Below are 11,176 nucleotides of genomic sequence, written 5' to 3' on the forward strand. Positions count from 1 at the left end.
AATAGAATAGAACAGAATAGAATAGAATAGAATAGAATAGAATAGAATAGAAAATAGAACAGAATAGAATAGAAAATAGAACAGAATAAATATTGGAATGAAAAATAGAATAGAATAGAATAGAATAGAATAGAATAGAATGGAATGGAACAGAACAGAACAGAACAGAACAGACTGGAATGGAATGGAATGGAATAGAAATTAGGAATAGAATAGAATAGAAATAGAATAGAATAGAATTAGAAATAGAATAGAATAGAATAGAAATACAGGAATAAAATAGAATAGAAATTAGAATAGAATAGAATAGAATAGAATAGAAATTAAAACAGAACAGAAGAGAATAGAGTGGAATCCTTTATTGGCCAAGTGTGATTGGACACCCGAGGAATTTATCTTTGGTGCAGAAGCTCTCGCTGTACATAAAAGCTATAAGTGACAAATCAGGATCATAGCCATCAAACACATTCGTCGTAAATCATAAGATACAACACTTTGTGATAGTCATAGGATACTAAATAAGCGATCAACCTAATCGTGCTGGGAAACTAAACAAAACAGCATATAAGGGATACTTTCCCCATTAAGGAGAGCAGGCCACAACTCTCTCATTTTCCCTGTGTGTGTGTGTGTGTGTGTGTGTGTGTGTGTGTGTGAGGCAGGTCAGCGGGGGTGACACCCTTCCTGGTTTCAGGTCACCCCCCAACCCCTCCCTGGGGCCGGACTAAGCCTCGCTCTGGCTCCGCCTCTCTGCTCCCCACTCCGGATGGGCCCCGGGGCTCGCCTGCCCCCCCCAGCTGCCCCCTCCCCCCTCCTCCGCAGCTCCTCCCCTCGGCCGTGGGGGGGGGGGGCAGCGGAGGCCCCTCCCCAGCCCCTCCCTGCGCTTTCAGGTCTTCCTGGAGATCGAGCCCGTGGTCCTGTCCTGCCTGCAAGGCTACAACGTTTGCATCTTCGCCTACGGACAGACGGGCTCAGGCAAGACCTACACCATGGAGGTAAGGCCTCGTCCAGCGGAGGGGAGGGGGGGCAGGGGGGGGCAGGGGGCTGAGGGAGGAAATTGGTAGCTCAGGGTTGAACCGGGGTGGGGGGTGGGGAAGGGGGGTCCTTGGAGAGCTGGAGGTTTCCTTGCAGACGTTTCATGACCCAACTAGGGAACATCATCAGGAGGGCTAGAAGGGAGCAGGGTTTTTTTTTTTCTCTGATTATACACAAGGCTTTCCCTATCGAATGTAAATAAACAGGGAGCAACCCCCCCACCTCCCTTATAGCCCTGATGATGTACCCTAGTTGGATTACGTGACGTCTTCAAGAGATGTTTCATGACCCAAGAAGCTCACAAAGCACCAAGGACTCCCCAGTCCTCCCCCCCCCTTCTCCTCCTCCTCCTCCTCCCTGCAAACCCAATTCCCTTGCAGCCCTGATGAAGTTACCTAGTTGGGTAATGAGACGTCTACAAGAAAACCACTAAGCTCAGAGAGCATCAAGGACTCCCAAGTCCCTCCTCCTCCTCCTCCTCTTCCTCCTCCTCTTCCTCCTCCTCCTCCTCCCTGCAAACCCCTCCCTTCCAGCGCTGCTGAAGTTACCTAGCTGGGTCATGAAACGTCTGCCAGAAAACATCCAGTCTCAGAGAGCCCCGAGGACCTCATGAGAGTCTGGAGACAGGAAGGGGGTTGCAGAAGACAAATGCCCCCCCCCCTCCCCGCCCCCTTCAGGGCTCCCTCCCTGGGAGGAAAAAAAGGCTCCCAAACTCTCCTTTCCTTCCAGGGGGTCCCAGGGAATCCAGGGATCAACCAGCGGGCCCTGAGGGCTCTCCAGCAGGAGATGGAGGCCAAGAAGGCTCAGTCATGGACCTTCTCCGTCCACCTGACCATGGTGGAGATCTACAATGAGGCGATCAGGTGAGCAGAGGAGGATCCCGCCCTTGCCGGAGGATGGAGGCTCAGGGCAACCCAGAGCTCCGTCGGCCTAATTTTTCCTTCCGTGCCCTATAGAGCTTTAGGGCCTGAAAGATACTATTTTATTTCCATCCCGCTTTTTTATTACTTTAGGAGTAACTCAGGGCAGCGAACGTATCTACTATTCCTTCCTCCTGCTGTTTTCCCCACAACAACCCTGCGAGGTGGGTTGGGAGAGACTGACTGGCCCAAAGTCACCCAGCTGGCTTTCGTGCCTAAGGCGGGACTAGAACTCCCAGTCTCCTGGTGATTGGTCCAAAGTCACCCAGCTGGCTTTCGTCCTAAGGCGGGACTAAAACTGCCCGTCTCCTGGTGATTGGTCCAAAGTCACCCAGCCGGCTTTCATGCCTAAGGCGGGACTAGAACTCCCAGTTTCCTGGTGATTGGCCCAAAGTCACCCAGCCGGCTTTCATGCCTAAGGCGGGACTAGAACTCCCCATCTCCTGGTGATTGGCCCAAAGTCACCCAGCTGGCTTTCATGCCTAAGGCGGGACTAGAACTCCCAGTCTCCTGGTGATTGGCCCAAAGTCACCCAGCTGGCTTTAGTGCCTAAGGCGGGACTAGAACTCCCAGTTTCCTGGTGATTGGCCCAAAGTCACCCAGCTGGCTTTCATGCCTAAGGCGGGACTAGAACTCCTGATCTCCTGGTGATTGGCCCAAAGTCACCCAGCCGGCTTTCATGCCTAAGGCGGGACTAGAACTCCCCATCTCCTGGTGATTGGCCCAAAGTCACCCAGCTGGCTTTCATGCCTAAGGCGGGACTAGAACTCCCATCTCCTGGTGATTGGCCCAAAGTCACCCAGCTGACTTTCATGCCCAAGGCGGGACTAGAACTCCCGTCTCCTGGTGATTGGCCCAAAGTCACCCAGCTGGCTTTCATGCCCAAGGCGGGACTAGAACTCCCCATCTCCTGGTGATTGGCCCAAAGTCACCGAGCTGCTTTTCACAACTAAAGCAAAACCCTAATCCTCAGCTCCAGGGAGCAATCCATTCCAGTGCTGGAGCAGCCACAACTTCTAGTGGCAAGCCGTTCCCCTGGTTAATTGTTCTGACTGTCCGGAAGTGTCTCCTGAATTCCTGGTTGCTTCTCTCCTTGAGGAGTTTCCCCCCGTTGCTGGTCCTCCTGCCTCCTTCAGGGGCTTCTGGGAAAAGGTGGAGGAGAGCTACCTGCTCCCATTCTCTCTTCTCTCTCCCATCCAGAGATCTACTGACCAAGGACCCTCAGGAGAAGTTAGACATCAGGTTGCATCCCGATGGGAGCGGGCAGGTTCACGTCCCGGGCCTCACCAGTGTGGAAGTCCAGAACTTCTCCGAAATTCAGAAGGTAGGCGGACTGGATCCCGTTTTGGGGACCGGTTCGGCGAGACGGGCACGGCCAGTCCGATGGTGAGCACAGGGTGGGCAGGGAAGGTGAGGTTCTGGGTTGTGGGAATTCACTTGGCAATGCCAAAGCTCACCTGGGACGGCAGACGGGTGTGAGCCACTTTGGTCTAGTGCCGGGGTCTCCAATTGTGAAACTCTTAAGACCCGTGGACTTCAATTCCCAGAATTCCCCAGCCAGCATAACCTGCCCCAACTCTGTTCATCTGTATCATCATCCTCTTCTAAGGACCCCATAATCCCTTGCATCGGGGCGGAGTCCGGGCAACTGAATGGGGCTGAGTGTTTACTGGCCGGATGCCTTTCTTGTCGCCAGGGAGGAGTTATATTCGGCAGATAGATTCTCGTTGATCGAACTCACGGCCTCCTGATTGGAGGAGAGAGCTCCACCTCTCGGCCACCGCGCCCCTTTCCAACTCTGTTCATCTGTATCTGTCTCAGATTCTCCAGCTGGGAAAACGGAACCGCACGACCTTCTCCACCCACATGAACGCGCACAGCTCCCGTTCGCACGCTCTGCTCACACTTACGCTCACGGGCACTGAGTTGACCAGCGGCACAAAAGTCACAGGTAGCTGTGGACGCCTTCCCACCCTCCCCCACGCCACCACCAAAAAAAAACTTTTTTATTTGGTTATAAAGTACTAGCTGGATACCCAGGTGCTTCGCTGCGGAACTATGTGGTCGGGCTTCGTTTTGGGGGAGGAAAATAAAGGGGAACAAATTCTTCCTCTGCCGACCAGCTTCCGTCGGTATTCATCTGGCTAGCGTCCTGTCAGTGTGGGAGAGAGTGGAGGGCTGTTTGGAAACGGAAACAGTATTTGCTGTGTGAGCAAGGAGGAGACAGCAAGGAGCCTGGGCGTGGCTTAGCTCAACTGTTCTGGACTAAAGCTGTGAAAGTAAAACTGAGACTGAAACTCCTCTGCTTGTGTTTTGCCTTTGGAAGAGATTTCTTTTCAGGTGGGGAGGGGGAGTAGAACTCCTTAGCATCAGAGTGTGTTAATAATAATAATAATAATAATAATAATAATAATAATAATAATAATAATATAGGAAATATATATATATATATATATGTTTTCTGAGGTTCTCGCGGGTATTTATATGTGGATCTTTGGTTGTTCGGGTTTTCTCAATCAACTTCCCTTCCTAGATGTCTTGGTATACAAAAGATCCAATGGCTCCCTAGGACACACCATCTACCAGAAGAAAACACATACTAACCGCTATCTACATGCACTCTCACACCACCACCCAGCACAGATCAATTCCGTAGCCAAGACACTCATCTCCAGAACAAAATGCTTAGCCGATGAACAACACCAAAAACCGAACTACACACTCTCACCAACGTACTTACAGCCAATGGATTCCAAAGAAAGAAGATTACCCACCTAATCCAAAAAGAAACCCCAACCAAAATCCAAGACAGAGAACAAGAAAACGGTAAAGCCCTCCTCCCATATATAAAAGGCACTACAGACAAAATTAGCAAGATCCTCCAAAAACACAACATCAAAACAGCATTCTGCACAAACAGAAAAATATCCACCATCCTAAGAAACCCCAAAGACAAAATCGAATTAGAAAACCAAGGAGTATACGAAATCCTGCACTGCCTGCCCTACCACATACATTGGACAAACCAACAGAAGAATAAGTGCACGCATTGAAGAACATAAGAACTCAATCAAAAAGAAGAAACGACCTCTTCCCTGGTCCAACACCTCAAAGCCACAGGACATGAAATTGATTTTAAAAATACCAGAACTATCGCCAAAACCGAACACTTCAACAGCAGAATAATCAGAGAAGCCATAGAGATAGAAAAACGCCCACACAGCATGAACAAACGAGATGACACCTCCCGCCTTCCAGCCATTTGGAAACCCGCCCTCATGAACAGACGAGTACCTAACATGAAGAAGGACACCGGACCCACACCCACGAGAGCCACACAAGATGCCACCACCACACTTCCATGTAGAAAACAGACTCCCACCCATTCAGAAAATGAGAAACGACCATGGACCAGAAGCTGCACTGCAGCTGCATCACTACCCACTTCAAACCCCTCTGAGCCATACATGAAGCAAATCGACACCCACTAGGAAGATGCAGCAGGACCACGAACTAGAAGCCAAACAGCAAGATCACAACTCTCCAGCTCAAATCCCCAGCAACTAAGACTAACCTGAGCACAACCAAGCCCCCACCTGAACAGAACACGCCTCCAACCAATCAGAACACGGCTAACCCCCAACCAATCAGAACACAGCCAAACCCCTACCAATGAGAACACACCCCACCCAATCAGAACACAGCCAAGCCCCCACCCAATCAAGTCCCACCCCCACTGGCAGTTAAAAGGAGGAAGCAGCTGCAATCTCACATTACTCTGAGAAGCACAGAGCCGGAGACAGAAGCCTGAAGATGATGAATGAGACTTCATCGAAACGTTGCCTAGATACTTCAAATCTTACGCGGGAGAAAACCCGAACAACCAAAGATCATATATATATATATATATATATATATATATATATATATATATATATATATATATATATATATATATATATATATATTTTATATATATATATATATATGAAATATATATGAAATACTTTAAATGCTCTGAGGGTCATTTGGAAAAATCCTTTCTCAGTGAGCCCCTAGAAGCCAAGAGGAACCTACGGGCCAAATTTCAAGTTTGTAGGCTTTTACGGTTCTGGAGATTCTGTGATGATGCCTGAGGGGCATTTTGCTTTTATAGATATATAGATTATAAAATGCAAAACACACAAGTACATAAAAAGAGCAGTGAGAGCAGAGGGAAAGGATAGAGAGAAACGAGGAAAAGTAAAGAAAAGAAAAACCAAAGTAGAATTGACCCCCTCTGTGGCGGAAGAATAAGGCCTTACCCTCAAATCCCCGCTTTCTGCTTTTCCCTAATAATAAGAACATTTCTCTTAAAGATCTATCCTTCTCATCTGTAAAACCCAGTCAAAATTTCGTTATTTTCCCACCTCCAGCATGGAGTTTAGAAGCACAAGATTGTTACTGGAGAGAGGCCTGATTGAGGACTCTTGGCTATGGATGGGTCCCATTGGAGAATACACATCCGGGGTGGGTGGGAGGAAGACCAGGGTCAAGGGGGAATTGAGTGGTGTATCTTAGTGTCGGTTGCACCCAGGTAACGCCGACACGGCCACTCCTAAGAAATCCATTTTTGTTTTCTCTGAGAGATTTGAACAGGGTGGATTTGTCGGAGCCTCTACTTCCATCGGGGGAAGGCTGAAGCCCCCACCCAATGCTCTTTTAAGCGCCCTCACCCTGGATCAATGCAGAACCGCCTTCAGTGCCGGAGAGCTTGACCAACCGCCTTGTCCTTCCAGGGAAGCTCAACCTGGTGGACCTGGCGGGCTCAGAACGGGTGTGGAAGTCTGGCGCGCAGGGGGAGCGTCTGAAGGAAGCCCAGAGCATCAACCGGTCCCTGCTGGCCCTGGGAGAGGTCATCCAGGCCCTGCGGACGAAGCAGGCCCACGTGCCCTTCCGCAACTCCAGGCTCACCTACCTGTTGCAGGACTCCCTGGGCAAGGGCAGCAAGACAGTCATGATGGTGCAGGTGAGGGCAGGTGGCAGGGATGGGGCCCCCCAAAGGTAACAGGGCTGGGCCCAAGGCCCTTGGCTGAAAGTTCACCAACGACGGCAGAGGTGGTACCTGGCTCAGGTACAGCAAAGGTCGTACCTGGCTCAGTGGTAGTAACTGTGAGAGGGATCTTGAGGTCCTAGGGGGACAATCCCTTAGATAGGAGCCAGACGTGTGCTGCAGCTGCCAAAAAAGCCAACACAGTCCTAGGTTTCACCAGCAGAGGAAGAGAATCAAGATATGACCTGAAGGGTTGATACCACTTTTGTAAGGGTGAGGCCACACTTGGAATGTGCTGCGTTCAGTTTTGGTAGCCACGATGTAAAAAAGGATGTGGAGACTCCGGAAAGAGTGCAGAGAAGAGCAACCAGGAGGATGAGGGGACTGGAGGCTGAAATCCACGATGGATGGTTACAGGAACTGGGCCCGGCTGGTCTAGGGAAGAGAAGGACCAGGGGAGACAGGAGAGCAGCCTTCCAATATTTGAGGGGCTGCCCCAGAGAGGAGGAAGGGGTCAAGCTATTTTCTAAAGCAAAAGAAAAAAAAGAAAGAAGAGAGAGAGAAAGAAAGAAAGAAAGAGAAAGAAGGAAAGAAAGAAAGAAAGAAAGAAAGAAAGAAAGAAAGAAAGAAAGAAAGAAAGAAAGAAAGAAAGAAAGAAAGAAAGAAAGAAAGAAATCTGAGCAAACCATGGATGGACAGAAGACATGTCTAGTCTAGGGAAGAGAAGGACCAGTGGAGACAGGAGAGCAGCCTTCCAACATTTGAGGGGCTGCCCCAGAGGAGGAGGAAGGGGGTCAAGCTCTTCTCCAAAGCACCTGAGCTACAAGGACAAGAAGCAACAGGTGGAAACTCATCAAAGAGAGAAGCAAAATAGAACTAAGAAGAAATTTCCTGTCATTTAGAAAAATTAACCAGTGGAACAACCTGCCTCCAGAAGTTGTGAATGCTCCAACACTGGAAGTTTTTAGGAAGAGATCGGATAACCATTTGTCAGAAGTGGTGTAGGGTTTCCGGCCTAAGCAGGGGGTTGGACTAGAAGACCTCCAAAGTCCCTTCCAACTCTGCTATTCTATTCTATTCTATTCTATTCTATTCTATTCTATTCTATTCTATTCTATTCTATTCTATACCTTATTCTATTCCATTCCATTCCATTCTGTTCTGTTCCTTATTCTATTCTGTCCTGTCCTGTCCTATCCTATCCTATCCTATCCTATCCTATCCTATTCCATTCTATTCTTCCTTATTCTATTCTACTCTATTCTATACCTTATTCTATTCTATTCTATTCCGTCCCGTCCCGTCCCGTCCTATTCCATTCCATTCCATTCCATTCCATTCCATTCTATTCTATTCTATTCTATTCTATTCTATTCTATTCTATTCTATTTCTATTCCATTCCATTCCATTCTATTCTATTCCTTATTCTATTCTATTCCTGTATTTCTATTCCATTCCATTCCATTCCATTCTATTCTATTCTATTCTATTCTATTCTATTCTATTCTATTCCATTCTATTTCTATTCCATTCCATTCCATTCTATTCTATTCCTTATTCTATTCCTTATTCTATTCCTTATTCTATTCTATTCCTGTATTTCCATTCCATTCCATTCCATTCCATTCCATTCCATTCCATTCTATTCTATTCTATTCTATTCTATTCTATTCTATTCTATATTCCATTCCATTCCATTCTATTCTATTCCTTATTCTATTCCTTATTCTATTCTATTCCCGTATTTCTATTCTATTCCATTCCATTCCACTCAGTTCTGGAGGGACTTTGAGTCTTTTCTTAAAAGCCTCCAGTGATGCAGCACCTACCACCACCTCTGCCGCAGGGGGCCTTCAAACTTGACCCCTTGAAGACTGGTGGGCTTCCGCTCCCAGGAGTCCCTCCTCCAGTCATCTTAGCTCAGGAATTCTGGGACGGGAAGTCCACCGGTCTTATATATATTTGGGGGTGGGGGCTCCAGAGCCTTCAGGTCTGCCTTTCTCCTCTTTGCCTTTTCCTTCCTCCAGATTTGCCCCCTGGAGAAGAATGTGGGCGAATCCATTTGCTCCCTCAAGTTTGCCCAGCGGGTCTGCCAAGTGGAGCTGGGACCGGCCTCCCGTCGCGTCAAGGCCTCGGACCAGCAGCGCGAGACCTGAGACCTGACCCCCCCGGTCCTCTGGCAGGTCCCCTCCTCTTGGGGAAGGACCGGGCAGGTGGGCTGCCTTGGCAAATAGGCCCTGCCAAGGAAGTCTGGAAATGCATATTTGAGGGTCCCAGGACTTGGGGGTGCCCTGGTTCTCCTATTCACAGCCCCCCCCTCCGCCTCCCCTCCCCAGGGCAGAGAAAGCTGCCCCCTCCCCCGCATGTGGCTAGCTTGCCCCCTTCCTGAGAGCCCCCTCCTCCTCATTTGCCAAGCAACCCACCCCCCCACCCCCGGCAGGCTTTCCCAATTGCATAAAGAGAGTCGGGGGGGCTACATTTTCCTAGCCAGGTTCCTGGGACTAAGCGCTGGCCTCGTTTCTCCTCTCCAGATGGGACTCGGAGTCCATCATCCACAGCCTTCCTCCTCGCATCTCCTTTGCGTTCATCGAGGGTTAAAGGGCAGGTGTTGGGGGTATTGCTGGTACAAGCCCCCATCCTCTTAAGACAGGGACCTCCAACCTTGGCCACTTTTTTTTAAGCCTGGTGGATTTCAACGCCCGGAATTCTGAAGTCCATCAGGCTTAAACGTTATTTTGTAACGGACTCTCCTGCTCAAGCAGGGGGTTGAGCTAGATGACCTCCAAGGTCCTTCCCAACTCTTTGTTATCCTATGAAAGTTGCCAAGGTTGGAGACCCCTGCTCTTAAGACCCAGGAGTCTATACTGCAATTCCTTGGAACTCCGCCTGGTTTTTCTCTCTGCGGGATGGCCCACCCTCCCATTTGGGGGGGAGGGGACCCCCACCCCCCAAAAAATCCTTTTTATCAGAGGGCTGCCCAGGCTTCCCACCCAGATGCCAGGAACTGCCTGACCCGATTTGCGGTGGGCCCCTTTTTATCCATGATCCCTGTAATATATATTGTGGTTTTGTTTGAATCACAAGAGCCCGAAGGTATCTTGGAGGTCTTCTAGTCCAACCCCCTGCCTGGGGGGTGGGTGGAGGGTGGGGGGTCAAGAGACCTTAAAATTTCCCTTCCTTTCCTTTCCTGGCTCAGTGTCCTGTCCAAGGGAAAACCTCTTTTGTCGCTGCTCAGGACAATAAATCAGTATTGCCAGCTCACCTTGTGGGCAATCTTTGTGTGTGTGTGTGTGTGTGTGTGTGTGATGTGTGTGTATACCCTCCTTTTGTGCTGCCGCTGGCATTGGCCAGGCTCACACACTTCACACACAAGTAGGTTTGCTCCAACCGTCATTTGCAATTAAGCTGAAAGTGGCTGTGCCCCAATCCATCCCGATCAGGTTAGCCAATAATGGGGAATATTTGGAGCGCAGGGTTGAAATGAGGGGGGGGGGGGGTCCTTCGTGCTCTCTTGAGCTTGTTTTTTTCTTTTGTTGGCGTATTATATAAAATAGAAAAATACAAGCTCTTCTCCAAGGCCCCCGAAGGCCAGACAAGGAACAATGGATGGAAACTGAACAAGGAGAGATTCAACCTGGAAATAAGGAGAATTTTTCTGACAATGAGAACAATCAATCCATGGAACAGAAGTTGCCTTTGGAGGTTGTGGGAGCTTCATCACTTGAGAGTTTCAAGGAGAGATTGGACTGCCCTCTGTCAGAAATGGTGTAGGGTCTCCCACTTGGGCTGGGGGTTGGACTAGATGACCTACAAGGTCTCTTCCAAGTTTGTTAATCTGATAGGTAGGTAGGTAGAAAGGAAGGTAGAAAGGAAGGAAAGAAAGGAAAGAGAAGGAAGGAAGGAAAGAAAGAAAGAAAGAAAGAAAGAAAGAAAGAAAGAAAGAAAGAAAGAAAGAAAGAAAGAAAGAAAGAAAGAAAGAAAGAAAGAAAGAAAGAAAGAAGTTGTGGGAACTTCATCACTGGAGGCTTTCAAGAAGAGATTGGACTGCCATCTGTCAGAAATGGTGTAGGGTCTCCCGCTTGGACCGGGGGGTTGGACTAGATGACCTACAAGGTCCCTTCCAACTCTTGTTAATCTGAACCTAAAAGAAAACAGTAAGAAAAACAGGGGAGGGAGGGAAAAGGAATT

At 48.8% G+C, this 11,176-nt stretch overlaps 1 protein-coding gene across 1 annotated transcript in view; it reads left to right on the forward strand.

Moving 5' to 3' along the window:
- KIFC2 (kinesin family member C2) overlaps nucleotides 1-10,248 on the forward strand; it is a 39,382-nt gene extending 29,134 nt beyond the window's left edge. The window contains 6 exon segments of the mRNA XM_087931855.1: nucleotides 891-995; nucleotides 1,765-1,898; nucleotides 3,156-3,279; nucleotides 3,777-3,906; nucleotides 6,734-6,963; nucleotides 9,016-10,248. Coding sequence (XP_087787981.1) covers nucleotides 891-995; nucleotides 1,765-1,898; nucleotides 3,156-3,279; nucleotides 3,777-3,906; nucleotides 6,734-6,963; nucleotides 9,016-9,144 — 852 coding nt within the window. The 3' untranslated portion in view covers nucleotides 9,145-10,248.
- Nucleotides 10,249-11,176: the final 928 nt, after the last annotated feature.

The sequence above is a fragment of the Pseudonaja textilis genome, chromosome 3 (genome assembly GCF_049901715.1).
Source record: "Pseudonaja textilis isolate UNSWEBS1 chromosome 3, rPseTex1.2, whole genome shotgun sequence".
Lineage (NCBI taxonomy): Eukaryota > Metazoa > Chordata > Lepidosauria > Squamata > Elapidae > Pseudonaja > Pseudonaja textilis.